The sequence below is a fragment of the Etheostoma cragini genome, chromosome 22 (assembly GCF_013103735.1).
Source record: "Etheostoma cragini isolate CJK2018 chromosome 22, CSU_Ecrag_1.0, whole genome shotgun sequence".
NCBI classification, from domain to species: domain Eukaryota; kingdom Metazoa; phylum Chordata; class Actinopteri; order Perciformes; family Percidae; genus Etheostoma; species Etheostoma cragini.
The window spans coordinates 11,452,968-11,480,185 of record NC_048428.1 but is presented as its reverse complement, the minus strand read 5'-3'; the positions used below and the strand labels follow the sequence as shown (position 1 = coordinate 11,480,185).

Sequence of the window (27,218 nt, the reverse complement as noted above, 5' to 3'; positions counted from 1 at the left end):
CGAAAAATCTCCGAGCTCATTGACATAAGTGCAGCTCCCCACTTGGCTCATGCCACACTTTCATAATAACGGTCATTATCTTCAGCACACATCTTTCTGCTTCATTTAAGCCATTCTTAACAAGGGGTATCTATCATGGAGGTGCTACCGTTCTGCGGTCGCACTGACCTCCAGCACGCTGATTTATTCCCAACAATGTCCACAGCTCTGTCTTTCACTAAGGGACAATTCTGCCACTGTGAACCTTTTTTAATTACGGTATCGAGGCATTATTTAAAACTTCATCAGTCCTGGGTGGTTGCTGGACAGGGTGACATCGGCAGCCGGCAGGTTGTCTGTCTTATGGCTAGGATCATTTTTTTAACTGGAGACAAGGGCGTGTTAATAGGGCAGGTAAATAAGAAGAAGGTTCTGAAATTATTCACTATAATGATCTGACGCACATCACTTTGATGAAACTTTCCTTCTTGCTACAGCATACAGGCAAGATGTTGTTTCTCTAACAACAAATTGGAGTCTTGCATTAAAATAGAGGCCATGTATCATCATGTGTGTGTGTGTGTGTGTGAGATGAGATTGGTGGCGTACACAGCATCATTATTTTGATTTGGTCCTCCTCTGATCCTGAGGCTTGGTGTAGCAGCAGGAGATAGGGATGAGGGCGAAAAACTGCAGCCAGCTGCGCCTGGACAAACAAGGACAGCTCTACCTTTGACAACAATGTATTAAACTAATTATTCACTATCAGGGATTGTTTTCCTGCGTTTGTGAAAAATGTAGCGAATGGGGGTGTCATCTACGGCGCAGGCAGCAAAGATAGTAAACATGTTTTTCTCTCCCCTCCCTACAAGAGGATAAACAAAAAGACTGCTGTTAGAAGATTTAATTCTGAGAAGCCTCTCTCTGGGGCAGCGTGCTGCAGTAAGAAGCCCATCGCGAAAAGCCTTCAATTAGCAGAGTACGCCTTCATCTTCTGACCAAAGTCACCCTCAACAATTAAATTATCTCCAAATTTATATAAAACAATCACTCCCAATCAATCAGAGTTTATTACCTCCCAAATGATTCCCATTGCCTTTTGAAAACTTCCAGTTGTGCCTCCTTTTCATTTGCATGCACACAAACACACAGTCCAAATACATGATAGTGTGTAAGGTTGTCTACAAACACACACAAAAGAAATCCGCTGACAGCACTAATTTACGATGAAAAGTCTTTTAATTCCTGATCACATAAGGCACAGTTGTGTTTGTTTTAAGCACAGTTTGTGAGATTTTAGTTGGGTTTGCAGGACTTAGGAGAGTTCAGCCTCCAAACTGGCAGTCTGCTGTATGTGGGGGCAGACAGGCACACAGTTAGTTATAAATAAATTGCTCTGGACAGAGCAACGCTTTATCATTGAGATTCTCACTCTCTGTGCTTAAAATATATCCATCCGTCCATCTTCATTCACGTATTGGGTCGCAGGGGCAGCAGCTCCAGCAGCAAACTTCCCTTTCCCAAGCTACATCAACCAGCTCCAACAGGCCAGGTTGGAGATATAATCCCTCCACCTAGTCCTGGTGCTTCCACGAGACCTCCTCCCAGCTGGGCGTGCCTAAAACACCTCCCTAGGGAGGAGCCCAGGAGGCATCGTTATCAGACCCAAATCACCTTAACTGGCTCCATTTAACTTGAAGGAGTAGCAGCTCTACTCCAAGCTACTCTCGTCTCATCCCATCTCTTAGGGAGTTGCCAGCCACCCTCCTGAGAAAACCCATTTCGGCCTTGATCTTGTTCTTTCAGTCATGACCCAGCCTTCATGACCAGAGTTGAGGCTAGGAACAAAAACTGACCGATAGATCGAGAGCTTTGCCTTCTGGTTCAGCTCTCTTTTTGTCACAACGGTGCGATAAATTGAGTGTAATGCCGCACCCGCTGCGCCGATTCTTTGACCAATCTTCCGCTCCATTGTCCCCCTCACTCGCGAACAAGTCATTTGAACTTCTTCACTTGGGGTAAGGACTTATTCCCTATGTGAAGAAGGCACTCCGTCGGTTAACTGCTGAGAACCATGGCCTCAGATTTAGAGTTGCTGATTCTCATCCCATCCGCTTCACACTCGGCTGCAAACCGATCCAGTGAGTGCTGAAGGTCACAGGACGATGATGCCATCAGGACCACATCATCTGCAAAAAGCAGCGATGAGATCTCCAGCCTGCTGAACTTCAAGCCCTCCACACACCGACTACGCCTCGATATCCTGTCCATGAATACTACAAACAGGATTGGTGACAAAGCACCGCCTTTTTGAAGAGGGGAACCACCACCTGGGTCTGCCACTCCTTATGCACTGTCCCAGACTTCCACGCAATGTTGAAGAGGCGTGTCAACCAAGACATGCTTTCACCATTTCTGGACGCAGCTCATCAATCCCTAGGGCTTTGCTTTGGAGTTGCTCGACTTTCTCAGCGACTTCCACCGGGGAAATTGAAGACTCTAGCTCCAGCTCTGCCTCTACAACAGAGGGCGTATTAGCTGGATTTAAGAGTTTCTCAAAATTCCACCGCCCTATTACCTCCTCAGTTGAGGACAACAGTGTCCCATCCTTACTGTACACAACCTGGATGGTTCTTTGCTTCTCCCTCCTGAGGCGGCAAACGTTTTTTCAGAAGCACCTTGGTGGACCAGTGGAAATCTGTGCTTTGGTCTGATGAGTCCAAATTTGAGATCTTTGGTTCCAACAGCCGTGTCTTTGTGTAATGCAGAAAAGGTGACCGGATGGATTCTACATGCCTGGTTCCCACAATGAAACATGAAGGAGGAGGTGTGATGGAGTGGGGATGCTTTGCTGGGGACATTGTTGGGGATTTATTCAAAATTGAAGGCATACTGAACCAGCATGGCAACCACAGCATCCTGCAGCGACATGCCATCCCATCCAGTTTGCGTTTGGCTGGCCCATCATTTTTTTTTTTTTTTTTTAAAAGGACAATGACCCCAAACACAACTACAGGCTGTGTAAGGGCTATTTAACCAAGAAAGAGAGTGATGGAGTGCTGCGCCTCCACAGTCACTGTGTCTGAACCCAATCGAGATGGTTAGGGGAGAGCTGGACAGCAGAGTGAAGGCAAAAGGGCCAATAAGCGCTGAGCATCTTTGGGAATTCCTTCAAGACTGAAACCATTTCTGGTGACTACTTCTTGAAGCTCATCAAGAGAATGCCAAGTGTGTGCAAAGCAGTAATCAGAGCGAAGGGTCGCTACTTTGAAGAAACTAGAATATAAGACAAGTTTTCAGTTATTTCACACTTTTTTGTTAAGTACATCATTTCACATGTGTTCGTTCCTAGTTTTGATACCTTCACTGAGAATTTACAATGTAAATAGTCATGAAAATAAAAGGAAACACATTGAATTAGAGGGTGTGTCCAAACCTTTGACCTGTATTGTACAGTATTTACACCTCAATAAAAATTATTACTTTCTTTGGAATTGAGATACATGTTAAAATCCTCAATTATTTGAAAAATGAAAGAACTGCTACTAATTATGATTTCAGAGGTAATTCGTGGTAGTTTGGCAGTCAGAAAATGAAACTTACTGAAAATGCCAATTTTAGTAGTGTGTGTGTGTGTGTGTGTGTGTGTGTGTGTGTGTGTGTGTTTCAAGAACTACAGATTGCTGTTTTTTTCTGACTAGTTTGGAGCACTCCCCATCTCATCAAAATCACTCCATCATAGCCGACAGAAGTAAATGCCTTTTCCCCAGAAAGGACGAACGGAGAAGGCTTGTCTGCACTAAAAGCATTTTCACACGGCAGGACCAATCTTCAGCACTATTGCCCTGACCAAGGTTATTTCTGTTCAAACACCAAAGCCCAAGATGATGTAGTGAACCGATATCCCCGGGTCAGCATGGTCTATTCCGTCTTGGTAGCTTTGGGTGGTGTACCTCTGGGCTTCAGCATCCACAATTTTATGGTTCTAGAGGTTACAGCTGAGCATGCAGAATTTATTTTTTTAAGGTGTAAAAAGGCCCAGTGGATGCTGCAAAATGTCCTTATCTGGTCATCTGCTGTCAGCCCCAGATGTCCTGTAAGTAGCGTTTCTCCTCTCTCAGCGCCGCCAGTCTCTTCATGGCATCCAGTTGGTCGAGCTGAAGCTCCGTTTGGATCATCTCCATCAGGGTGTCGTTTACGTCTTTAGCCATGTTTTTAGCATCTCTGGTAAAAAGGAAAGAGTATGAAATTATTAGAGAAAATGGCAATACAACCAATATATAGTCCGATGTGTGTCCAAGCACAGTGACATGCCTATATTTTGTACATCCAGCAGGTGCTGCCAGGAGGGTATCCTGGAAAGTAATTGCTGAAATTTCTCTCTTGCTGTTGCAGCATTTTGGGAGAGATTCATCATCCTGTGAACCACAAGGGATATTTTCTGACTGAGGAATTCACACAGCTCTGATGTTTCAAAGATCATTTACTCAAAGGTGAGGTAAGCTGCCTGGCAGTGATGAGAGAGGAGACAAAAGAGGGGATATTGAGCTATAGATACTTTATAAAGCCAGGATGTTTTTTTGGAAAGTGTTGACATCAATTTACTTGTTATGTGCCTATGTGTGCTTTGCTTGTTATCTTTCTACTGACTTGTTATCTTTGTACTGGCAGAAACACTGTGTGGGGATATGGAAAGGAGTATGTTTACACTACAGATGTTACACACTGTACAATATGTTGCATCAGTGTGAGGTCAGGAGTAGCAAAAGAATTGCAGAAATGATGAGTTGGAGCACAAAGTTCACAACATGTTAGGCTCTTCAGCACCTTTTGTTAATTTTCTTTAATGGATTTATTTAGTGCCTTGCTCCAAAGCAGAGCTCGTCATTGGTCGATAGGTGAAGTGGGCAGTTGCACTTGCACCGGATGCAGCTTGGTTGCATCAAGCACTTTATACATTAGCAGCAAAATATAAAGTTTTGTCTTTTACTTTTAGAAGCAACAAATTACCCATTTGGATAGTCCAAACAGGATAAGCAAAAATAGAGATTTTCAATTTTGTCAAGGTTAATCGCCTGCATTTGTACAATGTTGTGTGTAGTGTGCCTTTACTGTGATTTGTAGATGTTAACAAAGAAAATATGGAGGAGAAATTATTTGTGCTTTCTCATTTTTAAAGCCATTCTTGGGAAACTTCCTCTCTACCTCCGTAAAATGCTTTCTTTTTGAAACAACGATTAGACCTGATCAGCAAAACGGATATTGTTCCGTATTTCCAGTCTGAGTTTCTGAACTTGGCAAAACTGCATTTTTGTGCTATGCACACACAGCCTGAGCGCAAAAAGGGCTGCGAGCCAGATACTCTGCAGTCCTTTCACACTCACAGTGGACACATTCAACACAAGTGTAGCCGGAACATGACACAACCACGCCAGGTGGGTTGAATGTAAAGTGGAGTGAAAAAAGCAAACATTCCTCTAAATATTTTTTACAAATTAGTTATTAATATCAGTGACTCTTACCCGCAGACATAGAAGTAACCGTTCTGTTTGAGCAGGATGTCTGTGATGCGTTGGCTGTTAAGTAGCAGGTTGTGTTGCACATATCTGGGCCGTGATACTGCGGACGTGCTGGCCTCGTCCTGGTCGTCTCTGGAGAAACACACCTTGAGTTGGCTCAGTGTACCGCTGGACACGAAGCCCTCCAAGTCCTCTCTGGGACAAGCACAAGGATCACAGATACATATCCAAGTCATTGTAAATCCAATTTTCTACAAGGTTGTTCCTGTAGTCTTGGACAGTTTGTTTTGGATTTGTGAACAACAACAAAAATAATTGTGAAAAGTCTTTCCAAAGCTAGAATCAGGAGAGCCAACATTCAGTTGCTGAGGTGGAGAAAGGTTCATGTGAGAGTGAATGGCAGAACAACTTTGTGGGATAGCACATATGGAGAATAAAAAACATGCATGCAAGCTAGAAAAAAAATGTAGAACCTACTGACCTAATAATGCCAAATATTCAACACATTCTCATACCGACTTTTTATTCTTTCACATCCAACACTAAGATTCTTAGCAACAGCTTCAACCTTCTCATGAGACCCCCCTGAATATTTCCTAAGAACAAAACCCCCTGTCAAGCTTGATAAAACAGAACACTGATGGACAAAAAGGTATAGGCACAAATGTGCCAGACAACCAATTATTTTGTTTAATGAGAGAATTGAAACAAACAAAAAACTAATTATTTATATAAAACATGTGAGCAAGGTTGAGTCAATGTTATAAGCATCTTTCTACAATCAATAATTCCAACCTTGCAGTTAGGTGTAACCTTGCTCCTATTGGTGGTTTGTTGCCAACTACTCCTTCTGCCTTACTGTTTTAAACGGCCTGGGGTGCTATTGGAAGGGAAGAGGAAGGTGGTAAGGGAGCAAGGTTTACTGTGGCTCAGAAAATCTTGTTTAAGGTTAAGCAGTCGGAATGAGCAGAAACACACACAGACACTACAGCGCACACACTCATAACAAGCCATGGCTCCGAGATCATGAGTGAAAGTCTTTGCCTAGGGGTCTGTGTTTTTGCTGCAAGCCCTTGAAGCCCTAAAATTAGGTATTTTTCAACAACAGGTTGAATAAGGGGGCAGCCCAAAAAGAGGAAAACAGGTATTTTTCAACAACAACAACACACAGAAACTGCGGTGTAACTACTAAAGGGAGAGATGAGTGTTGTTAAAATATAAGTTTTTTTTTTTTTAAACGGAATAGTCGCTTCTCCTGAACCATCTTAACGTTTTTATCAGAGAGTCAAAAGAAATCTCATTGTTTTGCCCAAAATGTGTGACTACAAAGTCTGACTGAACAAGACAACATGAATAACAAGGAGAAGGATGGTAGAGTCTTGTTTGTTTGACATCTGAATATGAATCATCATAGATTGATAACCGTGCGAGCAGAAACTGGAGGCCGACAAAGGACGGATGACTCGTCAGAAATACAAAACCGTCAAGGGTTCCTGAAAGCCAAAACCTGCCAGACTCCTTTCTACACACAACCACACACACTCACACACGCACACGGCAATATCCAGGACCCTAACATGAACCCAGCAGGCCTTCCAATTATGTTTACCCTACAGCATGAAATCTCTTGCCATGAAGAGGCCGAGAAATCGGAGGGAGGGGGAAAGGATAAGTGCAGTAGAGGGGAAAGGGGAGGACAAGTTTGATGTGACAAGCAGAAAGATTGACATCAACCTCTCACAGGGATGTTAAGTGCTGCAGCTGATTGATGCACGTTGCGAGCCTTGTTTGTTTTTTTGCTGTATTTCAGAACACGATCAGAGAGTTGATCACATCCTGCCTTGACATTTGGTAATATTTATAAGCCTAAAAAGCGGTTTCAAATTTCACCCTTCTTATGACTTTAGTTGGGACGATGAAAAAATGCTACAGACTATGCTAAGCAGGGTTCTTCATTCCCGGGCAATGCCAAATTGCATTTACTTTTAAAAGAAATCAAACAGAGATAAATGCAGGCAGGCAATTCGACTGTTGGTATGTTGTTCTTATTCTGCTAACCTATTTAAATTAGGTACAACTCCTCACGGGTGGCTCATAAAACAAACTAATCGCTTTGGTCAACACTGTGGGGGTGTCCATCAGAGTAGCCCACACTGTGTGAACAAACCACCGCCTACTACCTGGCTGTGAGGTTGTATTTAACTAAGGGATAGTGGACGCAAAGGGGAACAAACAAAATCCTCTGTGATCTATTCTTGTGTGATTAAGGATGCTAATCCATTCACACCATTTAATCCTGAAAAAGAACTTGCTCACTGCACCAGAATTGAGTACACGTGTACTTTCATCTTCCTTACTATTTTATATATTTATATACGAAAGTTGTTTTATTGTAACAGAAAAGAGGAACATCAAAATATATCAAAGTTCTAATTTAAAAAAAAATTATAAAAATACAAACTCAAGATATGAAACTTTAAGTCCTTTGAACAATAACACATTTACAAAAAAAAGAAAAAAAATGGTGTCGCCAACAGGGACGTTGTAGAGCGCCCTTTGGTGGGCAAACTCTGCAACGCCAACACTCATAACGGCCCGCCCATATATCGGTCGGGCTCTAGTATAATGAAAATAAAGGCATTCTATTCTATCAGTTAGTGTGTGGTCAGGGGAGAGTGACGTCAGAACAAACTGATCAGAGCAATGATCTATTCCAAGGTTGAGGTAAGTTAATTGGATTCAATTAGATTGTTTTTCACAATGAAAAAACCAAGACCCCTGATACTTTGCACAGATGGAAAAGATTTGATACACACAATTTGATATGATAGCACAAGTTAGCAGAGAAACGCTGTTCCATTCGGCTGCTGTATAGAATACAACCTTTTGGTGGTTATGAGCACTAGATTATTTATTTAACGACATGCACATGCAGGTGCACAGAGCTAGCATCATAAGCATTCATTTGGAGTCAGCTGACAAATTTAAGTCCAATATTTACTCTCCTTTATTCTATTTGGTCTCCACCAACCCATGAGGAGAATATTTGGCACCTTAGGTGCTAATTGCTCCACTATGTTCACCAGCTGGTCACTAACCTTTTACTGTCTGCTGTTTAGTGCTGGGCAGGTAGCATCCGATGGGTTTTTTAAAACTATTTTGAACTTTTTTTAAAAGCTTCCTGCTGTGCCTAGAGACTACATTGATGAGAGCAGCTAGAGTGAACTTAAACAGTAAAGGATATGTATAATCCGGATGGTCTATCAACTTGGAAATGGATTTATAAAAGAACTGCCTATCAAAACCCAACCATAATAAACATCTATGCAACTTCCTGACTTAAGTCACAAATACAGTACATGGCAACACAATAAATGTTGGTATTCTGTTACTGTTCACTCGTACTGTAGGTGATGATCACGTGATCTTTGTATGTCTGTTTTATTCCCATACATCTTATAATGCATCCTTGAACTGACTGTCCAAATTGCTCATGTAAACAATGTATTGGCATCAACAGTAGAGATTCATCTTTTTTGTGTCCAACAGGAATCCCTCAGGGTTCAATTTGCAGGCCAATGCTCGTCAGCCGATTTATAAATAATTTTCCTAAATCATGCAAAGGGCAGGTTTATAAATGTATGCAGATGACACGTCTGTATGCCTATGGTAAAACAGCTAAGCAGTTGCAGAACAACTATCAATTCACCTGGATGCAATAGCCCGATGGCTTTATAATTCAAAAGGGTACAGACAAATGTTTGTTTATGTGATTTATGTATTTTAATGTGGCAATGTTTTTTTGTTTTTGTTTTTTTTAGATAAAACAGCCACATCATGTATGCAGACAGCGAGACATTATGCAAGTCACAGATTTCAATATGGAACATTCAGTGCCAAGCTGAAGAGGGCTGTGAGTATGGAGGACAATATACCTGACTCACAAAGGTTGAGGAAATTATGTATAGAATATTTCTACATATTAGTGTATGGGTTTTGTGAATAACAACTGAACTAAAAAAATAAATAAAAAATAAATAAATTAAAAGAACACAGCTCACCTGAACAGGTAGTCTCTGTCTCTGTGGCGACAACCAAAGAACAGCCAGGTCTCGCCAAATGTGGCCTCAGGGTTCTCCTTCCTCTCCATCTCTCTGTAAGTCAAACAGCGAATGTTAGTGGTCAATCAATACCAACAGACGGCCACACCAGATGGAGGAGAGGGAGTCCTTCCTCGCAGTAGAGGTTAAAGAAGAGTAGTGACACCATTAAGCATAGTCTGCAATGACGGTACACTGAGTGCCACAATTGCCTCATGCATGGAAACGACTATGCGTGCTGCAGCAAGGACATTATATGTATTATTAAATTTCACCCAAACAGAAGGATAGATCCCATCACTATAAACAGTTACTGAAAATGAAACCAGGGTTTGTGCTGTGTGGGTGTGTGTTTCTGTGTTCCAGTGCAAAAAGAACTGCTCCTGCAAAAGTGATTCCTCTTGAGGCTTGGGAGTTTGGCAAAGCTCCCAGAACCCTTTGCAGGCAATGGCAACGCAGCGGCACAAAGCGGCTCTGATGATGCCGGTATCTGTTTCGCACACCTGCTGCAAAGGTGACAGGTCTCGCCCAGATAACAACAGTTGACCCCCAACCTTTCATGATGCCATCCGTCAGTTGACTCTCCAAAGAGCGTGGCATTATCTGTTACCCCAGTCTGGAGGGGGAGAAGGGGCGGCGGAATGAAAAAAGAGAAAGGGGTTGTTGATGTGACCGACCCCAACGGGGGGCTGAGGAATACCACAGAGAGGCTTTGAGACTCGGCCCTCTGTGCTGCTCTGCTGCACTCTGAGGATATGTGCTGCTTCCCCTAAACACCATCCTTTGACCAACAGACTCAATCATGCTTTGTGTTTTCCAGCAGACACAAAATTGAAACGGTACCCAACTCTTATGCGTGAGTTCTATGGAGCTTTAAAAATCATCAACACATTCACTTTATTAAGAAATTGATTGCTCAATTAATTGATCAGTTTGAGAGACAGACAAACACCAGCAATTTATATTATTAAACACATTTAATTATTAATAAAATCAATGTACATGTACTCTACTGCTTCGAATTAACATTTATGTCTGATATGGTGTTGGGATTTTTGTGTTTTGAAGGAGACAAAGTATTTTTTAGGTTCATACTTGTATTTTGTGTTTGTACTAGAACATGTTTACATGCCTCAATGTTCAAAAGACACTTTATTTTTCTCATACTACATATTACTGCACCTGTATTCACTGTAAACTAACAAACTGGGACAAGGGACACCCAGAAACAGGTAGAGGAGGTCAATAGACAGAGGCAAAGACAAGAAAGTACACCTGGAGAGAACTGGAGAAAGTGGCCTTAAACTGAGAGCAGTAGAGAGGAATGGTGGATGACTTGTGCTCCACTAGGAGACAACCAGTTTAAGAAAGCCCAGTCAACTTGGAGTGTTAAAATGTTATTTCAATAAACATTCAATGCTCATTTCATTGTCAATTTCCCCAATGTTGCTAATGGCTGATAAAAATTCTAATTGGTTAACAAGGGCATGGAGGGCAGACACAAAATCTTCTGCTTCTAAGTAAGGGACGTGTGACAAAAGGTTTATCATGCAAAGCTTTCAAATGTTTTTTGCTTTGCTTTATTTTGTTGTAAATTAAATATCTTTTGAGTTGTTCGTTGGAAGACTTCACCTGTGATGGACATTTCCCCTGTTTAACATTTTATTGACTAAAGGATTTACATACGTGTGTGTGTGTGTGTGTGTGTGTGTATGTGTGTATGTGTGTGTGTATGTATGTATATATTTAAGATTAGATATAAGCCAATTAATATAGAGCTGTAACTAACGATTGATTATGTAGCTTTAGTAAAAAAAGAATAATAATAAAATAAAATAAATCAATGCAAAATTTGGATTGCTTCACTCATTAATTATATGTTTGACCAGTTTGTAAAAATGGTTTGCAGCATGTCTGGACTTTCTGTCTGTGACTGCAGCCCAGTAACAGAGCTGTCTGGCTGACTCGATCCAAAACACTCAGATCCCATCCATTAGCATCCTGGATGAGATTCTTCTGATCTGCAAACAGCCTCAAGTAAACTCATTTTAGTGGGCTCGTCTCTCTCTCCTCTCGCCACCTGCCCTGCAGGGATCAATACCAATATGAAAAACCTGGATTCCATTCTGAGTAGACCACACCGGCACCTTTCTCTGAATACAAATCACATCACATACCAACACTATAACCGCCTGCAATACCTTCCCAGGAGGGAAGGCAGCATCTACAGAGCATTCCATTTAGGGTTGAAATCAGAGGCAGTTGCCTTTCAGTGCCATTCAGATGATCAAGAGGAGGGGGAAACTGCAAGGAAAGCTGGGTTGAAGACTTGGTAAACCTCCTAATTATCTCATAAGTTTCCTCCGTTTTCCTTGCATCTCTGTGTGAGACTTGCTGAGTGGCTTTTTAGGCATTGGGATACACAGCAACAACAGCTCAGCGCTAAATCAACGAAATTATATATCAGAATTACACCCATGTACATTCAACATTCTGAATTCAAAATGTTTTTTTATAATACAGGACAATGCTAAGTAACATGCTGTAGCTAATTGTAATCTGCTGTCTGGTTAGACTGATAAATAGAAGCTCAATATTCGTTCACACAAACTTTAATGCAAGTTGTCACAGCAAATGTGCCAAGTATGCCTGCTGGCAAACCTAAATATTGAATTGTGTAAACTGATTTTTATCCAAAAGAAAAGCTTGTTAGAGCTGTTAAGGAGATTACAGCTAACCACTCCGTTAAAATACAATATTTGTTTAACTGTCACTGCTCTCAGCTAACAAGACAGAAACTGAAAATCCCATTCTCCATAAAAATCCTTCCACGAAAACCACAGCGATCAATACCAAACAACAGGGGTAGGGGGGGCTTCTTCTATTTGTTACCAAGCGCTACAAACTCATTCAAAGTTTTTTGAAAAAAGCCATTGATTAACAGTAGAGGTGGAAGGGGTGGGAGGAGAGAGATCGAAGTGTCCCCATGATGTTTTGTTGCTGTACAGTGGCCTTCTCAGGCCTTGAGGCAGATTCAGCGTCCCGTTGACAAACTGGTGATTGTTATCTCCTGTCGGAGTGCAGTGTTAGATTCTGTATAACGCCGCGCACCATGACAGGTTTTTACAATCCTTCAGCACAATACAGAGCTGGCAGGGGAGAGGATGAGAGACACAGAGAGGGAGAAGGGACTGAGGAGCCAGTCGAGATGGTTCACATAAGTTTATACTTCAACAGCGAAGAGCCTTTTGAAAGAAAAGAAAACACTGTATTTGAAATGTGATAAAACGCATTTTTTAAATAAAAAGACCAACAGTGAACTCTCAAGAATGCATTTGACGAGGGGTTGCAGATGTTGCATTATGTCTCCAAAAGTCAATCAAGGTGTTTAGCTTGGACTGACGAGCAGGGCTACTAGGACAGAACATTAGTAAATCACTTATTTATTTTGATATCTTCAATTTTAGAGAGCAGTGTTTGGGTGCAACTGTAAGGATCAAAGTAAGACTGATATGTTCATATCACGCCTTAGTCTCCCTCTGGCTCAACCTTGATCATCGAGAAGAGGAGTCAGTCTGAAAACGTGTGCCATCTTCAGTGCTCCTGCATCCCAAGGGGCGCAAGCATCTCTCAACCCACATGATCACTCATCCAGAATCTGGTCCAGACAATTCACCACCGCCACAGCCGTCTCCTCAGCCGGTGCCGTGTCACCTCTCAGAGCAATCAACTCGCTGACGCCACCCGTCACAACAGAGCAGATGTCCGGAGAATTTAGAGACAATTGGAGTTGACTGGGGCATAACCTCATTTATACAAAGCCACCCAAGAGTTAGACATGTCAGTCTGACGAAAAAGGCTTACTCTGCTTACTAACAACTCAGTGGGCCTGGTTCAACACACAGGCATCGGGCTGGATAGTTAGGAGTCAGTCACATTAAATTCTTTTGACAGGTCATCATTATCTCGCAATCTTGATTTTGCCATCAATTCAAAACCTCAGAAAATTAAACAAAATGTCACATTTTCTACCAAAGGACAGCATCCTTCAAGGATTTATACTCAAAGCAATGGTTTAACAAGACTGAGAGAACTACGACGTACACAGGAAACAGTCGATATCCTCACACCAGCTCATCAGCAATTCCAAGCAATGATTTACTCCCTACAACATGGCCACCACCTACTGGACTTTTTACTTTTAAATCAATAACGCTCCATGTGCTGCTTTGACTCCTGGCTCTTCATTACAGGCCGAGTCATAAACTTGTGCATCTGAAAGGGCTTAATTTATTCCTGTTGAGACGAACGAAGCATCTGAAATAATCCCCGACGTGTTAACAGCCCTCGCCGCTAGATTTATTATGCCTTATGAAACGTACATGACATCGACTTTTATCGGCTTTGAACGTGGTCTCATTTAATTGTCTCAGCAGATTACTCTACAATATGCATAGATGATGTGCACTTAACATCATTTGAACATTGGGAATATTCATTGCTGAGTGAAGAATTTTTGCTGGAATAATCTGTGTCTCACAGCACACCAATCAGCATATGACATGCACGTTTCTGATTCTTGACATGAACATTTAGCTGACCTCCTTCAGCAGCATATCTTGGGACATGTGTAACATTGGCAGGATAAAGCACATTACCAAATGCAAGCACTGGATCCTTTTGCCAGAGAAATGTGCAAAACTGGGAATCTCAATACACACCACCTTTCTCTTAGTTGTTAAAAATGTCTGTTATTATGGTGCAAGATATTGTTATAAAGGGTTATTAAATATGCCGTACCTTTGCTGAAGGAAGCCAATAAACGGGGCAACTCCTGTCCCCGGTCCGACCATTATAAAGGGCGCCGACAGGTCAGAGGGAGGCCGGAAGGAGGAGTTGGGTCTCAAACTCACATGGATCTAGGGTCAGAGGCCATTAGCAAGCATTTAAAATAATGAGAGTAATTACAACAAAGCTGAAAAGCCACTATGGGCCTACCAATCTATTAATTGATCTACTTAATATTCTAAGACATCCTAATAGGAAAACTCATGAGCTCCAACTGGAATCCATAGTATGTGGTAGAGTGGATTTACTTGCTTTAATTTAAATACATGTTTTAATTAACCATACGCACAACTGGCCCAAAGCGTGTTCGTTTCAAAGTGGCTCACACATCAAATTTGACTTTCCAGAGCAGCCTAAAACATGTCATAAAAATATTTTTTTTTCAATTCATAATGCCTCAAGTGCTGCAGTTTCAAGGCGACACTGCACACTTTTCTGATGTTCTGCTTCACACTTTCCTTCCATTTTACTCAACAACCTCTTGAACTGTAATATTAGAAGGAGAATAGGCAGTCTAGCTCTCCTGGCATTTTTACTGAAACAAAACTTTGTCTTTTTCAGACAAAAGACAAAGAAGGGACAGCAGAGTAAGCTGTAGTGGGATTTCAACCTAGCCAGGAGGGGTACATGTATTAATTTTGTCTCCATGAGTGTTTGTGTGTAATAAGACTTATCAGTCTATCAATATATCATATATATATATATCGAAATATATCAGCCATGACCAAGCGTTTACAAATTTGCACAATCTAGTTTCAGCTCTCCATTTTCCAATGTACTCATTACCTTTGGCAGAGGCAGGCTGCTAGAGGATTCAGTCTTCTCAGGAAAAACCAGGACAGGATTGATGAGGTCAAACAGCCAACCGGTACACAAGCCTCGCCTCCCCGCAGGCCGGCCAGAGCTTGCTGGGAACTCTACTATGTTGAAGACAAAATGCAGCTTTCCCGGGTACCTAAGACAGGAGCTACAGAGATGGGACCGCAGAGAGTTTGAGACGGAGGAAGACAGAGATCGAGGGAAAATAACAGTGTGTGCAAGGCATACAGACAGTGACAAGCAGGGAGATACACAAGATTAAGTGAAAAATAGAGTGAAATACAAAGAGAAGCAGAGGGGGAACAGAAGGTAAAGAAAGCCATAAGCATTATGACAGAGGATAAACTCAAGAATAGACAACAATGCTTCTAAAATGAATCACACAAACCACCTTTATAAAAATCTAGTGAAACAGCAGCTGGTCAAAGTAACAAGGGTACATAGACTTTTGATGTGATCACAATTACATGACAATGAAATGTGTTAAATCATAATTTACACCAGTGCTTTCCAACATTTCTTGTCTCCTGTTCCACCACAACCCTGTCAGATGAGCTCAAGTCCCCCTTCATCAACACCAACTGTTGTGTACTAAATGTTATTTTTAATGGATGACATTTTAACGGTTTACCCATGACTTTTAGCTGACTAGATTAACTGTTATTTCATTACTTTTAGATAACTATTTGAACGGTTTATTCATTAGTGTTAGCTAATCATTTCTCTGTTCTGATTATTGTTTTCATGAACTCTTAATAACAAGTGTTTCAACCCTTGACTATATAAAATAGGTTAAAACTGACTACTAGTTGGAGGGAGGTAGTCTCGGATTATTGTAGCTGGCAGCTTATTCTACATGGCTTACACTTAATATCAATATCACACCAATTTATAATCCTATTTGTGTGAATATTGTCTTCCTTGACACAAACACAGAGATATATATTTTGTTATCAAATCATAATTTACATTTTTCAAATTAGTTGAGCTACTCCACAATCTTTCCACATAATCCTTGGCAACAATAGTATAAGTACCCCCAAAGACAGAAGTACCCCTGGTTGGGAAAAACTAATCTGGCGTCTGCTTCATTTTACACTAAAAATAAAATAAAAAAAATTGTGCTAGAGAGTGAGAAAATAAAACTGCCTCTCCCTCCTCTCCATTCCGGTCTGCAATGCTGGCTGAAGAACTCTCACCCTCTTTCATCCCTCACTCTCCAGTTCCTGTGGGCCACTAGAGACCTCTATTGACCACAGCATCAATAATGCAGGCCTCTATGTCTCTGCACCATCTGATAAACTACAGCCACAGTCTCTCCTGTCTGTTCCCTGTCTCTCTCTACAAACATACACACGTATAAGCAGCTAAGTGATGGACTAATGAGAGATGTTTGGGCATTGAGTTAGTTGTTCCACGTGAGCTTTTAGGCCAACCTAATGGGTAATATCTTAACAGGAAGAGCAAATCAATGACTGGCTAAGTGAGGCAAAAAGAGGGAACGCTTGGGCCTTTTTAAACTAAGCACAGCTAGCTAAAGTCTACACAAGATTTAGAATCCATTCATATCATATGTACATTGGTTTCTCTCACCCATGGTTATTTCTTATTAGGGAATTACTTCTAAGCAAAAGGACACACAACATGGGCTACAATGATCAGGGTATCCTAACAAACTTTAAAACCATACACAATCAACTAAGAATAATTATTACCACTATTAAAGGTCTATGTATCTCATTCAGACAACAGTTTTTTTAAATGGCTAGAAATAAAATGTATATGAAAATGCAGGGAGCCTCCCATTGGTGTTACAATAAATCCTATCTAATGCCACATGATGTGAAAACTCAGTCCACCACTGAGAATGAGCTGACAACAGAACAGATGTCCAGCGTAGCTGGCAATAGTGTGAGATCAAAATATATGTCTTGTCTAGTAGCACCTAATAACCAAAGTTGAGGTTTTAGCAATATAGAGCAGGATACGTGCATGGATAACAATATCAACAGTTTTAGAAATATAGTTAGAGGGTTACACACACACACACAAACACAAAAATGACATTGCACCGTATTTCATGACATTAATCAAACCAAATCTTTTCTGTAGGTAGAATACATTCTATAGTATATTAAAAAGAACTAACTTATGACTTAAATTACACAACCAATTTAAATGTCAGCGGTCTGCTTTTTTTATTTGGTAATCATCTTGCAAAATAAGCCCAACATTGTCCAGATTTTCTGATGCATTTGTAATAAATGCTATAGGAGATTTGGAAATATTTTTTCTATCTTTACACTTATTAAGTAAATAATCAAGTTTAGAGGAAGGCAGCTGTGTCAGAGACTTGTGAGAGGGGTATATAAAAAAAATAAACCCCCCAAAAATGGGGAGGGGAGATCCATCTTCAAACAAATCTGATGTATCAATTGTGCCCTTATTATGCCATAATATAAATATCATAATCATTATAAAAAAAGAAAATAGAAAGAGGTTGTCAATTCACGGCTTGTTGGGACTCTTTCCATATCTGAACACTGTTTAGTATTACTGGAAAAGTGGTCAGTTTCATCAATTCTTTTTCATTTATACAGAAACACATCCAGTGACGGCAGTAAAAATTAGGAAACCTCCACCATCATGTGTGGTGAGAACAAGACAGACATACTGTACATGCTCATGGATACTTGTTATATAAAATCTATGGTTCTATAGGAGCACATTTGTGCACAGTTCCATGCACGACAAAATGTAACATCCATTCTTATTTTTCTGTCACCGTACCTTGCTGCTGAATAAGGCCTGGGTTGCAGTTTCGGCAAATGTTCTGAAAGGCAAGCACAGCTGTCAATCATCGTTTTGTAACGCTAAGAGTTTTGTTACACAGACACCCATGACAGAAAGCAGACAAAATAAATTGAAAGTCATCTCAGTCCATTAAGAAATCCTACATCCCAATCTATCCAAAGTAACCCCCAACACAAGCTACAGTCTTGTTTCTAGGACACTTCTATATTTATGAAATTACAAACTCAGGGTTATGGAATCCCAAGTGTCCAGATGTGAAGCCAGTAGGAAACAGATTGCTTATGCAGACCTTATTTCATTGGCAGCCATGAAGGTGCCCTCTTTCAGGTAATATGTGGTGTGCATCACAACCGTGAGAACGTGTCAGAGAAATCAGAAAAAGTTAGAGATGACTTTTCCCCCGTAGCACCAAAATTTAACTTTCGTTGTGCTATGACCACCACCAATTCCTAAATGTGGGCAAAAGAAAAAGTGATTGAGCGTTGCATGACATGCTTGCTATGTAGTCTCTTACGTTTAATTTGCATCAAAGTGATAGAAGAACCTGGGAAAGTAAAGCTGCCCCATATGTACCAGCTGAGGCCTTACAATAACACATTTTTCTGCCAAATTGCTTGGAAAGACAAACAGCTGGACTAAATCTGCTCTCTCCTCCCTTTCTGAATCTCTGACACCTAAACAGCTAAGCGTGTTAGCGAGACAGACCCACGCCTGACGTCCACTTCATCTCTTTGAGTTTTTTAAAAGGGTGATGCATGAAACACTTTGACGTTTGAAAAGTTTTAAACAAAAACACTGGCCTTGCCAGAACAGCAGCCTTCTACTACACCTTCATCAAGATTCCTCCTGTTTGTAAAAGAATAAACAAGCTCAAAGGCTAACACTTCATTTTTAGAAAGCATGGTGGGCTATTTACACTAAAACAATCTTGCATTCCTGTAAGCTGATACAGTATGACTATAGTACAGAAATCTTGTTGTTTATGATTTATCCAAATAACAAAGACCTTTGGGGGCCCAGTAGTTAAGTTGTTGAAAATAGTACTGTATCTCAGTCTGGGAGAAGAAAAGCAGATCTGTTCACTGTGACGTCTCAATGATGAAGAAAATGGAAAAGAATAATTTCATGTACAAAACGTTTAAGTTCGCCAGTTGCTTGGAGAAAGCCTGGGTGATGAAGAAAAAGCCCTTTATCAGGATACTCCTAAGGATTGTAGCATTGTTATTTATTCTTTTTGCTATTCCGCGTACAACTTGTTTTTACCAAAACATGGTATTCACAAGTATTTATAATATACAATTTTGTGATTGTTTTGTGCACATGACATATTTTATCTTATAACCCCCATATGTGACTGCAGACTGGCCTTGCTTTGTTAAGATCAATTTGCTAAAAGCCAGTTACAGTAATGGTTTAAATAATTAGGACTAAGCTGAGAAAAAAATTGAAATCAGTAATGTTTAATGTTAAGAAATAAATAAAAAATAAATTGAAAGTTAACCCCTGAAGGAAAAAAATCTGTTTGGACAAGTCGTCACATACTACAACATATCCTGCCAACGTTTTTCATCACCACCAAAAAGGAAACGCACACCTCTGCATCCGACGGTGTATGATGTACGTTAGCACAATCCTCTGAAGCTATGCGCGGCTCGGTTCCTTCCTTTCTATCACGGAGTGACATCACATGTCCGAATCAAAGGACAATCAATCCATCATCTCACATCACTGCACCGTAATGATACTGCTGGTAGGTAAAAAGGATATCACTTTTTAAACCTCTGGTGGCAATGCTGCTTTTTGCTGCAGTAAGTGGCTTGCGGATACATCTTTAAAAGAAATCTAATGGGAAAAAAAGTCTCTGTTCCAAAAAAATACAGTCCCAGGGTCCCCGCTATGTTTTCAGAAATGATCATTTTCAAGGGTATCATTGATCATACTGCACAACAATATAATCTATTCTATCTCCTATGTCTCTCTGCGCTGCAATTTGTATGCAGAGGTACCATTTTGGTGGAAGAAAATAAGAGAGCAATATGGTTGAACATAAGTTATACTTCTTAGGATATATGGAAAGTATCTTGCTGCAGTTAGATTAAGGGAAGTTGTTAGCAATAAGGCATCAAGAAGAATTCTCTGTGGGAAGATTTTTGCTTTTTAAATAGGTGACAAATGGCAAATTCAAGTTACTTTTGAGAAAAGGATCTGCGAGATCATGGTTTTGCGAGACCATTTAAAAGTTTTTCTCTGGCATTTCATTATACCCTAAATGAATAAAGTGGGAATTTACGTGACATGCATGTGCAGTATGTTCTCTGTGACCAGGATGATGCATTTGAAATTTCAAGCTCTTTTTGGAGAGAGGGGGTGCACCGGACTTTTGCGATAGAGACACATGAGCTTTACTTTCTTCCACAGTTCACAATAAAAAAAATGTCATCCTTGTACAATTTTCTTTAGCACTGCAGTAAAGTAAATTGAAAAAGATGCTCATGGACAGCATTCAGCTCCCGGGGCCAATGACCCCAAGGTTTTTATCTGACACACTACGTGAAACAATGGACCATATAACAAGAGCGCTGACTCCGGGAAGCAGATATCTTTCTCAATTTATGTCCAGCATTTACTTTTATACCCAGGTAGCACTTGGGCAAAGACATCTGGGCTTAGATGAATCTCTTCTCATTATTTATAGTTAGTGTTTAACAGCATAAACTCTGATCAGCAAACACCTCCCCTTCGGTCGGGGTAATGAACCAAGAACAGTGCAAAAAATGCAGCCGTGTGCTTTAAATGTGACACACTGAGTCAGAGTTGATCATTAACCTATGATCCAAACTGACCCTGCACGTTTGTGTCCTTGCAAAGCTCAGTGGATCACCAGTAAACAGCCCCCTGTCCCCCAAATAACAGCTGTTACCCTAAAGGCCCTCCAAAGCCACATTTTTCACGAGGGCACAATTCCTAATTTCTGCATCAGTTCACCACTGAAAAAAAGGTGCTGTGGTTGGCAAGTAGGCCTAAAATAACTGACATTGGAGAAGGCCAAGAGCTGTGACACAGCTGTTTTAGAGGACAACTTAACTTGAATGTAAAGCTGTAGCCAACTAATTTCACTGTCTGGTAAGTTTCAGTCAAACCGTATTAGATCTATACTGAAAGACTGGCCAAAATGTTAGTTTTCTACCAACAGTTGGGTCAAAGGAGGGATGGCATAGATGGGGAGGGAGTCATGAATAAAATGAGAAAATCTCAACTTGCAGCTATAATATTACAGTCACATAAAAACCACATTGGAGTGGACTTAGAAATGTGACAAGGAAATGAGTGTCAAACCGTTAGGGAGCCCTTGGATGTACACTGCCTAACCATTCAGTACAAGTAAATCAGTAAACAAGTAAATCAGCCTCAAGACTGAGCTCGTAAATCTTGCTTTACTGGGGCTACACTGACCCCTACTGGATGGAAACTATCCAGACAGACAAACCTGCATAGCTGGAAAAAAAAAAACACTTAATACAGACTTGACATAACCTGGTCTTTTTACAACTGAAATAAAGATCTAAACAAAATAATTCCACTGACATTTTGTGCAAATGCAGTCTAAACCCCTATCTCGTGCTAATCACTTTTATTATAATAATACATTTGTAAATAAAAACTGAAAAACAAAAACGTGCCAGAACATTGTCTGTTTACTCATTAGTCACTGGATAAATGTTACGTATGAAATGTACCTCTTTGCTTTGTGACATAAGGACTAAATGATTTTAAAGTAATTCTCATGTTTTGTAATGTGTAGTATGTACAGTATGTAAAATGTAATCTACCGAGGATTGTTTTTACCCACAATAAACCTGATTATTATGGACCCGGAGAAGTTTGGACCTCATAACTGAGAAAGACAACAGCAGGGACTCTGACCTATGAGGAGGTTGAGAGGAGGCGAGCAGGATGGGAAAGCTGTGAGAAGCTCCAAGACGCTAAGGCTCGGATCTCTCACATACAGGTTGTAGTCTGCGGCGCCTTGTTTACTGCAGAGCTCCTGCAGTCTCCTCCGCTGCACACTGTCCCTGGTATGCTCCACCAGTGCTCGGAGAAATGCCTGACAAGAGAGACAGAAATCAGGATGCAAAGTCACTTGAAGCTGCTCTGCTCTGCGTAATTTTTAAGTTTTCTGAGGTAGGTTTCAATTTAAAAAAAGAAGAAAAAAAAAAAAGCAGCATCTAATACATTCTTAAACAGTGCAGTAGAACAGAGTCACTGCCACACTGCACACAGGCGATAGAAAAAGAGAAGTCTTTGTCAGTTGTCTACATGTAGAGGCGGGCCTTGACACCCGCCCCAGTTGTTGAATACAGCCATTTTACTTTTCATGATGCACGTTCCACACCCAGAAAATCGTCCTTTAGTTTTTAAATGCGTGTAAAGATACTAGGGGTGGGACTCACCAGACGCCTCCTGATTAGATATCATCACGATACTATATTATTGAGATTTTATACATATTGCAATTGATAAACATTTTCCCAACTTCTAATGTTTTGCAATTTCAAATAAAGTCCCCAAAAGGAATCTTTTTCAACATCTGTTTTATCTAAAAAAATAAATTTCTTGGTTTGTTCCTTTCCCTTCATTTTTATTGCTGCAAAATGGGATTGTCAAGCAGACAAATCAATCAATTGTTCCCCCCCCCCACCCCTAAAAGCTACTGAGAAATTAGCAGAGGCAAAGAAGCATTCTTTTAATCCTAAACTAATTCATCAAAATCAAACAATACAATCAATTACCATGTTAAATTACAAGACAAGCCGCTGTTTAACTGGTATTTCATCAGTTATTGTTAATCCTTTTGTAGGCTGAGATGCAAATTACAGGATTCAAAAAGAAATATTAAAATGTGACTCTCAACACCTTTTGGGAGTGATTTCGCTTTATTCCGCAGCCATTCATCACTCTGTTACAGTAATTACAACTTCTGAATAATTGTCATGCCTAAGTGATCTGTATAATTTTAGTGATTTATTTTAGTTTATAAGTACATGTATGGCAAGATCAACGCTGGAATAATTTCAATCCCCATCTTTGACTAGTATGAAAACATTGTCTGTATCTGACACAATCTTTAAAGAGCTTCAGTTATAACATTACAATTTGTCTCAGCAGAAATGGTAAGCCATGTATATTGTTTTGTATTTGATGGCATGAATATTATTAGGAATTGTACTTACTAACAGGCTGAGGTGATTATCTGTCACTATCCTAAAAATGATCAAGTATAAAACTTATAGGTGCTTTAACTTCTTGGGTTACACAGGTGGTGTGAGACAAAACCCTTACAGCCTTGTACATCTGTGCAGACAACAGTTTGACCTAAAACTATCCATTTCTTTTAGTGAATCTTTTTGCATTGCATATCCTAAAAACAAAATATTTTCTGATTAAAACTGTTAGTATGCAGTGTGCCATCGTTGTATAAGCAATGATGTTTTAAGCACTGCATTGTTTTGTGCTTTAAACAATGCTGAACAGTAAGTAATACGTATTGTACATAATATTGTATTTATTAAAGAAGCAATTACATTCTTTGAATTATGCAAATTGTCTTCATTCTGCCATTCAGTGTGCTCAGTGTTTACAAAGAGCAGTAACCTACTGATGCAGCTCACTTCCCAGCCAAAAGCTCAAGACTGTGGCCATTTGATGTTACCACACACCCGCTGTGTTTCCCCTCTGCCACAGAGGACAAGGCAAGTTTGATAGTTTTTAAGCCTCAGGCCTACTCTTAGTAAAATCAACCTTGCTTGAACTTTTCAAACCAATCTATGGCCCCATGTGAATCCTCTAGGTCTAGACCCTGTCCTGATGTAGACTATTTGAGCACCCATTTGCTTGTTCAGTAAGTAAATCAAAAATAAATTGAAAAAAACTGTGTCAAAATATGTCACTTCTTCATGAAATAACATACTTCTCTCCCATCTTTGACAGCACAAATAAAAGCACCATGTTCTAGCTGACACAAATGTCTTCACTCTTAATATTACTCTTATTATTATGCTGATCTCTTATGTGTTGTTTTAGTGTGTCCCATGAAAAAGTAGCTTGGCCAATACAATTTACAAGACATAGAACAATGTCAGAACATGCAGTACCTTCTTAGGAACACTTCTGATCTCCAGACACCATGTGAGCAGGTACAGCAGAGAAATGTTGTGGGAAATGTAGGGTGGCACCTGGGCACCTATAACCAGGGAGGAAAGAACATTTAGGAATTATCATAGGTATGAATGTCACATCATCATTGAATTATTTTGTTGTCAGTGCTATGAAATCTTTGGTAATTCTAATGTCACAGTGTTTGTTCCAAGAGTACATTAAGTAAATCATTTGATGAGCCCACTTTACCTCTTTTCTTAGTGTCTTTACGTAGAGAAATGTGTACTTGGTGGTTCCTCTGGTGATAAAGGCCCAATCTGTGGAGCATGTCCTCAACCTCAGTGGCCCTGTTTGGGCATGACACATCATACGAATCCCCTGGATGATAAGACATCGTCGGGTGAGCCTAACAATGAGAAAGATTAATCTTAAATCCAAACTGCAATTAAATCTAAACTCATACTGCACATTTGGAAAATGTTCAAAAGCTTACAGATATGTCCAGCTCTAAGAGAAGGGCCAGCTTGACTGAATCTCCTCTGGTCAGCTTAATTGCCCTGGAGATGGGAACCTCATGGAGACTCTCTTTGTTTAACGGCCCTATATCCTGAAAGATAACATTTATGAAATCAAAGGGTGAAATAGGGCACACACACTGTCTTTATCAGCAGCAGCATTGCTCACCTGTTCCACAGTATCCACCTCAAGAAGAGAAACCTCGAGGTAGGGAGAAGGCAGAGCTGGAACATTAAGAGAGGACTCCGACAGCGGCGGCAGGGAGTGTGTTAGCGAGGCTGCCAACGCAACATGGGGAACTCCAGCATCGCCGGTCTGTGTCTCTGGTGCGGATGTAGAAACACTGGCAGTACCACGAGACTGGGCTGCCAACCCAGGGCTCCCTGCAGGAAAAAATGGCCGGAGATCAGAAACGGCAGTTGGTGTAGCAGGAGCCGAAGATGAAGCAGCAGTTGAAAATTTGGAGACAGTTTCTACAGATTCTCTGATCGACTCACAGCTCTGGCGGTCAGTTATGCTCAAGAGGTTTAGTTGGACATCTGGTACAGTTGAACCATGAGTTTCCTTTGGTGAATCAGCTGCTTCTCCTTTCAAGTAGCCAGTCCTATCAGAATCCATGTTTGATAAGGCTCCTTTGATTGCTTTCCACAGTCCTTCAAGCCAGGGGTCCACAACCACCTCCAGCCTGGAGAGAACAAAGTCCAAAAAAATGTATATTTATATTTCTTTATTTACAGACTCAAGGTCCAGATAAAAAAAAAAAAAAAAAGTACCCTCAACACATTACAAGAGGGGTTCAGACCGAACACAAACTTAAATATATAGACAAACTGATCCCCGAAAAATATCACAAAATACACATACATGAATGTGTATACATGTATATCATCATCATATCATGTATACATGCGCGTAAGAAAAAAAAGAGAGAGTGGGTAGGTTAAAGGCCAAATGAAAGTTGGATGTCAATACTACAGAACTTACCCTACACCATCATCTGCATATCCTGTTGCATAGAATTGTTTGGCTCCGAGTTCCTGTAGACGTCTCTCAATTGTCTTCCCACAGTTGCAGAAATTTGCATAATTTGTGTCTCCTAAAGCTGGAGAAGACAGTGGAAAACAGATGACGTCTCAAGCTCCTCTACTTAAAGAAAACGCTGCTCTGCATTGTAATGATTTACACAAATATGTTTTGCAAATCAAGTTCACCATAATAACCTCAAAATGATCTACCACACCTTCAAAGAATTTACCTAAAAGTGCATAGTGAAGGTGTTTATAGTGGTCAGTGGTGAGGGTTTTCTTCTTGATGCGCTTTACAAATTGGAGGGTATTGTCTGGTGGTTCCCCATCTCCAGTAGTAGACACAATGAAGACCACTGGGGCATTCTCTTTCTCCAAATTGTACTGGAACCAGTTATATGATTATTCAGTGAGTGGGGTTTCCACCAATCAATGTGAAAATCCACAACACTAATATCCACAAATGCATCAAGCAACAGACCTAACATTTACTAAGATATTATTGATGTTTCATTGTGTGTCAGTAGCCATGCAGTAGAACAGCTCTGCTTCATGTAAAGGGTGCCTATAATGTGCAATAGTGTACCTTCTCATTTTGGCTCAAGCAACTGAGCTCAGCAACCAGACCATGCTCCTCTGCCACCTCAGCTACTCCTTCTGCTAAGGACTGGGCTTGGCCCTTCTGAGATCCGTAAAGAACCACAAACCGAGGCTTCACTTCACAGGGCATGCTAGTGAATCCAGAAGAAATAAGCAATTTGTACAGTGAAAAACATTTGAGAGGCACAGATATACATCTGCAAGACAAATCACGGTCGATTAAGTCAATGCAACCACTGTAGGGTTAGCTGTGTTTTCATGGATAGCTCATCTTACTTCCATACTGCACATTTTCACAGGTAACAAAATGACATAACAGCCTTCGCAACGCTGTGAACAGCAACAGCCCTGAACACCACCATCCAGTACCCGGACGTTGCGTCAGTTTTTAACATAGGACTACCAAAGTGCACGTGGATTCGAGCATTTCATTTATCTTGTCTGTTATCTTATGCTGAATCAAAAACATTGTAGACCAAATTAATGTTAGCTGCTAAAAACAACAAACTAATAACTAAACGTAGCCCAACATTCAATCCTTATTGTCGAGCTAAACGTATCCGTTTTAAAGGTACATATATTTACATTTTGTTAGAACCGGGTATACAGACTGTGTGAAGTTCTTGGAAGATATATTTTCTACCTTTTCAAACCGGCTGCTGAATCAACTCAGCACTCCTCATGGAATTTTTAGTGTACTGGTATTCACGCGAGATTAAGACACAGGCTGTTTGAGGTTTGAACGTGATTGGAAGCAACCAAATTACAAAATAAGATCTTTTCCGTTCTAATCTTTAACTATTCAGTTTGAAAAGCTAGACATTTTGTTTCAGAATCATTTA

The 27,218-nt window shown here is 40.5% G+C and overlaps 1 protein-coding gene across 2 annotated transcripts; it reads right to left on the bottom strand.

Moving 5' to 3' along the window:
* Positions 1-3,995: 3,995 nt before the first annotated feature.
* On the bottom strand, positions 3,996-27,187 carry mtrr (5-methyltetrahydrofolate-homocysteine methyltransferase reductase). 2 transcript variants are annotated; one of them, XM_034861800.1, is made up of 15 exons: positions 27,020-27,187; positions 26,363-26,516; positions 26,007-26,160; positions 25,736-25,853; positions 24,920-25,436; positions 24,729-24,842; positions 24,485-24,641; positions 24,232-24,320; positions 22,004-22,184; positions 18,056-18,098; positions 15,233-15,413; positions 14,399-14,517; positions 9,560-9,652; positions 5,502-5,693; positions 3,996-4,203 (listed from the first exon to the last, which is right to left on the bottom strand). In XM_034861800.1, the coding sequence occupies exons 2-15, from the start codon at positions 26,504-26,506 to the stop codon at positions 4,059-4,061; spliced, it is 2,247 nt and encodes a 748-aa protein (XP_034717691.1). In that variant the 5' UTR covers positions 26,507-26,516; positions 27,020-27,187; the 3' UTR covers positions 3,996-4,058. The 2 variants fall into 2 exon arrangements, with proteins under 2 accessions (XP_034717691.1, XP_034717692.1); XM_034861801.1 differs by having other exon boundaries at positions 26,363-26,507.
* Between the last annotated feature and the right edge of the window lie 31 nt (positions 27,188-27,218).

Bases quoted from the DNA above. Each gene is read 5' to 3' on its own strand.
- mtrr (XM_034861800.1), bottom strand. From the start codon at position 26,506: ATGCCCTGTGAAGTGAAGCCTCGGTTTGTGGTTCTTTACGGATCTCAG. The intron at 25,437-25,735 runs GTAAGTTCTGTA...TGTTCTCTCCAG, and splicing joins TATGCAGATGATGGTGTAGG to GCTGGAGGTGGTTGTGGACC. The intron at 24,321-24,484 runs GTAAAGTGGGCT...CCCTGGTTATAG, and splicing joins TAAAGACACTAAGAAAAGAG to GTGCCCAGGTGCCACCCTAC.